The sequence below is a fragment of the Hakea prostrata genome, chromosome 7 (genome assembly GCF_041222555.1).
Source record: "Hakea prostrata isolate BN-2017 chromosome 7, UWA_Hpros_2, whole genome shotgun sequence".
NCBI classification, from domain to species: Eukaryota; Viridiplantae; Streptophyta; class Magnoliopsida; order Proteales; family Proteaceae; genus Hakea; species Hakea prostrata.
The window spans coordinates 67,778,622-67,784,805 of record NC_142606.1 but is presented as its reverse complement, the minus strand read 5'-3'; the positions used below and the strand labels follow the sequence as shown (position 1 = coordinate 67,784,805).

General features: G+C 35.8%; 1 protein-coding gene across 1 annotated transcript; it reads right to left on the bottom strand.

Annotated features, from left to right (window-relative positions):
* Positions 1-2,708: 2,708 nt before the first annotated feature.
* Positions 2,709-4,040, bottom strand: LOC149011802 (F-box protein CPR1-like). The gene has a single exon (XM_089162774.1). The coding sequence runs from the start codon at positions 4,038-4,040 to the stop codon at positions 2,709-2,711; it is 1,332 nt and encodes a 443-aa protein (XP_089018900.1).
* Between the last annotated feature and the right edge of the window lie 2,144 nt (positions 4,041-6,184).

Sequence of the window (6,184 nt, the reverse complement as noted above, 5' to 3'; positions counted from 1 at the left end):
AGTAAACAACTCTAAAAGATATAAGGCTAGACTAGTTGCTAAAGACTTTCTCCAGAGAGAAGGGGTGGATTACGATGAAATTTCCCCCCTGTTGCCAAGTATAAGACTATAAGGTTGTTGTTGTCCCTAGTTGCTCAGGCAAAAATGACAATAGAGCAAATGGACGTCAAAACTGCCTTTCTTCATGGCAACTTAGAAGAAATGATTTATATGCAACTTCCTTTAGGCATCTCGGCAGCAGGAGATGGATCTCAAGCTTGCTTGTTGAAGAAATCCCTCTACGGACTCAAACAAGCCCCTAGGCAATGGAACAAACGGTTTGATTCATTTGTTTTGAGTGTTGGTTTTAAGAAAAGTGCTTATGACAGTTGCCTCTATTTTCTCATTTTAGATTCTATTGTTTTGTATCTAATACTTTATGTTGATGATATATTGATTGCTTGTATTGATTCTAATCTTATTCAAGATGTCAAAGACAAGTTAAAGTCTGAATTTGAAATGAAAGAACTTGGGATAGCCAAGAAGGTGCTAGGAATTGAAATTTATAGGAGTAAGGGGGAGGATACAATGTTTATCTGTCAAAGTTTATATTTGCTAAAGGTTCTTGAGAAATTTAATATGTTAGATTGTAAACCAGTGAATGTTCCTTTAGCTGTACATTTTAAGCTTTCTAATGATTCATTGTCCTAGAAATAGTTTTGAAAAGACTGAAATGTCTAAAATCCCTTATTCTAGTCTTTTAGGTTCTCTTATGTATCTCATAATATGTACTAGACCTGATATTGCTCATGTTGTTAGAGTATTGAGTAGATTTATGTCTAATCCTGGTAAAGAGCACTGGCTTGCTCTTAAGTAGCTTTTGAGATATTTGAAAGGTAATGTTCATAAAGGTCTTGTGTTCAAGTGCACATTTGGTGACCTAATTCTTGAAGGATATACTGACTCTGATTATGCTAGTAGTAAAGATAACAGGAAATCATTATCTTCTTATTTCTTCATATTATCTGGTAATTGCATCAGTTGAAAGGTGCAACAACAGCCTGTAGTTGCCTTGTCTACTACGAGGGCTGAGCTTGTTGTTGCATCTGAATGTGTGAAGGAGTGCATATGGTTAAATGGCTTGTTATGTGAATTGAGTGTTTTATTGATTAAACCTATTGTATTTGTTGATAATCAAAGTGCTATTTTTTTGTGTAAAAACCCTGTTTATCATGATAGGACCAAACATATTGATATTAAGTACTTCCTCCTTAGAGAGAAAATAACTGATGGTGTACTTTTGATTAAAAAAGTAAGTACTGAGCATAATCTTGCAGATTGTGGTACTAAGTCATTACCTCTTTCCAAATTCTTACATTGTCTTGATTTGTTGGGAGTTGGTGATGTTGTTCCTTAGTTTATATATTTTATGTAGTCTTGAGTTGTATATTACTTGTTCTTTTAGGTTGTGGTGTGTGTTTTGTGGCATTTTCTGTTTTATCAGGTTTGCATATGTTGCATTTTTAGGGGAGATGCTGTCTAATTTTTTATAGCTCTTGATCTTTTTATCTCTCTTATGAGGTGTATGACTGGTTTGTGCATGTGTACTCTTCATGTTTGTTTGGTTGAGTTGTGAACTATGAGTTATAGTTTATGGGTTTCTCTACCTGTTGCATTTGTTGCATGATGTGCCTGCAGTGAGTCCTTTGGTGTTACATAGTTAGTTGCACATGTCTAGGTATTTTGCATATTTGTGTTTGCTTTGTACTTTTGTCTTTTTTTTCTTTTGTATCTTGCAGGTACACTTGGACGATGACGGTTGAAACCTGGTCTTCTATGGGTATTTTTTAGGCTTACAGATTAAGGGGGAGATTTGTAAGGGTAATCTGGTCTTTTTACTTGTAATTATTTGGTTGAGCCAGTTCTTTGAATTGGCTTGTTCACTGTGTTGTAAAAGGCAATTGTGGTTTGGTTCATTTTCATATGTTGCAAAATCAAATAGGGGGTTTCTCGTGTCTGAGCTCTGGCAATGGTGTTATGTGGTTTCTCTTTGTTCTTCTTCGTTTGATGTTGTTCTTGGACGATCTCAAAGGCGCTGTGACCAAGAAGTGTTCAGTAAAGGGAGAAGAAGACTCGATGGGAGTTTGGTGATGATCCATGCCTATCCTGATTATCTCTTGTACATATTTCGTCTCTCTTATTTTATAAGTTTTATTCAAATTCCATAGTGAAGATCGGACTCATACCTAAATCCCGGAGAGTAGGTTCATTTGAACCGAACTCCGTCATCAATTCTTGCCTCTTCTTGCTTGCAATTTTGGTAAAACTCAATCAACCGAGCATGTTAGGGTTAACACATTTCATGATCCAAATCAGATTAAACTCGTTGGAGGTTACACGGTCCAAAGTCCAAATGGAGTTGGACTCTCTTAGAACATAGGAGGTGTATAGAAATATATTTCAAATCTCAAACGAAGATTGAGCTCGTGTGACTTAAAATTCAAATTTGAATTGCAGGAAACAAAAATGGAAAAAAAGAAAACAACAATCTTTTTGTGTGGTCAAATAAAACATATTAAAGTATCCATAATTTATAAGAACTAATAAAAAACAAGAAAATTACAAATTAAATGGCCTAAAATAGAAATTGATGCTACTTGCGACGTAGCTCATCTTTTTCAAAGAGAGGAGAGAAGGAGAATTGAACTTTTCCATTGATTTCTTTAGGGTTACAATGAATTGATTGAAATGAGGCTGTTTACATGCTGCAAACAAAAACGTCGATCATTCAAGGCAAGTGGAAAAGTCTTTATCACCTTCTGCGACTGGACATCCAATGCACAAAAAGACCTGATATCCACTGTATTACAAGAGTAACAAAACGACATAACCATCCTGTTGTTTGAATACAATAGTACTTTTCCATTTCCAAGGTTACCAATTAGGAAAGGTTCTTCAAAATCACATATACCTCTAATTTGCAAGGAATGTAGTTGAATCCACTCTTTTTTGTAAAAGTCCTTCAAAACCCATATTTGAATTAGGTTGAATTCAATGTCATGAACAGCTAAAACCCCTCCAAAATTTGTCAGTTCCCCCTTTGTTCCACCACGTTGAAAGGGTAGCTCATTCTTGTGAAAAGTTCCATTGTTGGTGTCTATGGTAAACAAGACTTCCTGATAGTCTTCGTTTTCAATTAGCGAATGCAGGAAATTGTTAACAGAAACGGGTCTCAATGTCCATTCATATCTGTCTGCAATCACTTCATTAAAATCAGCTTGGCAAAGCTCTTTCCAAAAGTGGTGTGCCGGCTCAGGCTCCTTGACTTGTGTCCATGTATTGGACCCAAGCGTGAATATCATCGCACAATAACTACTGTGATCTTTCTTGCACATCAGACACACGATCTTGTATTCTCCTGTTTCTTTAACATATGTAAACCCAAGAACCTTGTCTAGAGATGAATCACTGTAATTCTGTAGAGGCAAAATCTTTCCTTTTCTACTAAAAAGGTTTCCGACGGAATAATCTCCCATTTTTGGATAATCTTTAAACAAGACGAGACCATTGCAGGAAGCAATTATTGGTTTTGGAAGATCTATTCTCAAGTCTCTCGTCACGATTTTATCTCCTCTCATATCTACAAAACCCAATTTATAAGAACCATATACTAGGGTTTGGAGCAGGAAACCAGGCGGTGCAGGTGCAGGTGCCGCCGCGGAAAAGAGATGGGAACTAACAAAGTAAGGATCCAAAATCAAATTATGCCATTGCTTGCTTACCATCCTTAAATTGAACAACGTATCAGCTTCTAATCTCTGGAGAATTTGAAACAAGATATTATCATCATCGAAACCAACTGATATTTTTCTTTTTTTTCTTTTCTTTTCTTCCTCTTTTTTCAGCAACGATAGAACTCGTGGAACTTGAACGGCAGTGATAGGAACCAGCATAGTAGCCGCAGTTCTTTTCCTTCTCTCTTCCTTTGTCAACAATGATAGAAGCTGTTGATCTTCATCGGCAGTAGCTGCAGGAGCTGGGAATGGAGGAACGTTTGTCATGAGGAAGAAGGCAGTGCAAGAAAGATCGCTACTGTTACGCTTAGAATTGGCTGAAATTGATATGAGCAAAATATAAAAAGAACGGGAGAGAATATGAAATTGATCTTTCTATCTGTCGTTTTATAGGATTCTTTTAATGTTCCAGTTTACCTCAAATTCGGATCTTACTACTTGAGTTTCTCTTGAACTTAAGTGCTCTTTGATCACGAATCTATAAAGACAGTTCTAGAAACTTCTTAATGGTTTGACCATCATAAGGTCGGAACAGTGGTCCGACCATAATGGTTCGGTCCAACTTTTATAATACAAATATAAGCTATTTATGTTTTCCAATACATTTCCCCACTTGCATTAAAGTATCCGAATGTCATCAAACATCTTATGTACTCGCCAAGACAACACAAACAAATCAAGAAAATTTATCCCCAAAGTCTAATTTATACTGAATAAAGATAATCAAGTCAAGTGAACAATCAGGGGAGAACAAAAAGGGAAGGGCCCTTTTTCTTTTGGTTTTTTATTTTTTGAGGTGGATTGTTAGTCCACAAATCAGAAAACTAAAGATACCCATTGATACGAGGAAAATTACACCGAACCTTTGGATCGGATTCACAATCTTCATCCTGGTTAGATCATAACTGGGACCCACCAAAACCTAATTTAATAAGCATAGGGGTGCCGCACTTCGGTTACCAGTCTGGTATGACCTCTCGAATCTTGCGGAAGACAGAGTTGACTTGTAGGAGGCAACTATTAGCAGAACGGGGAGGGAATCGTGCCGAGATTGATAACTACTTGCGTTCCCAAATTTCTAGGGAAAAACCCTACGATTGAACGGCCACCGAAAGAGATCGAGACTTCACTCAACGGTCGAGAATTGGAGGTAATGTCTATATAAACAAGTGATCAACTCACTCTAGAGGTATCTGAATCGTTTTCCTAATTACGTATTCATTCTTATGCTCTGCAATCAGCCAGAGCTTTCGTGATCAGTTCAGTTATTGACTTAAGCTTCGGAGGTGGCCTCCCAACCCCCACGGTCGGGCCACGTCTAACTCTTTTTTGCAGGCCATAACCAGGAGAATCGAAAGCTTAACATTTTCTGAACGCATCACCCATTAAGGACAAAACAAGATAAGGCAATTTAGATGAACAAACCCCAACAGACCCAACTGCCCTACAATAATGGAGTATGACATATTAATTCTGAAGTGTGACAAGCTGATGCTGCATTGGTTTGCAAACTCCAAACACTAGCTTGGGCAGTAAACTGTGATTACTCAACCCACTGGGTCTTTTTGGAATCGTTCCAGGCATGATGAAGAATAATTTCTCTCAATACACAACATCCTAAGGAAGTCCAGCTGTTCATCTCGGGAGACTCGGCCATATGAATCATTCCTCAATATATTGTGTGGCATGCAAACTTAGACTTGAACCGAAGTCTTCTCCATGCAAGGCATCTTTTAAAAGTATTTTAAATTGAGTTTTTGGGCTATGTTTTCTAAAAACCACAAATTGTTTATATGGTCTTTTTTATTATTTATAAGCAAAAGGTATAGACTGAATATGCTTTCTTCATGGAATATATATTAATCATCTTAGAGATTATCTTTCTTTTTTGTGGATATATAGAAATTATTATTACTTATATTTCTTTTCTTTTTTTTTTTTTAAATGAGGGAAATGATATGGAGGGGAGAACATGAAAACAATATAACTTAACATTCAAATTTAGTCAAAATAATTTGAGTAATTAACTTTAACATACATTAAAAAAATTATTAAGTAAGTCAACTTTATCTATATTAACATATTCTTTTAATAATATATATAATCACATAAACCACACGCAATTTCGAAAATGTAGTACAACTTTAGATCAATTTACACGTAGTATTATAAAGTTTGGAAATTTTATATAAAAATTAGTTATACATATTTGGCTTAAAAGTAAAGTTAAGTATGTCACCAAACATGAAAGTGTTATTCTTTTAAGAATGTCGCATAACAACAACTTTAACATCTGAAGGAATTATTTATTATCATCTTCCGACAATTGGGGTTATTCCTTGGGTACATCAAAAGTGCATAAAAAATAGAATGACAATCAGATTATTGATCAAACAGTTTTATCCAAAAAT

Bases quoted from the DNA above. Each gene is read 5' to 3' on its own strand.
- LOC149011802 (XM_089162774.1), bottom strand. From the start codon at position 4,040: ATGACAAACGTTCCTCCATTCCCAGCTCCTGCAGCTACTGCCGATGAA.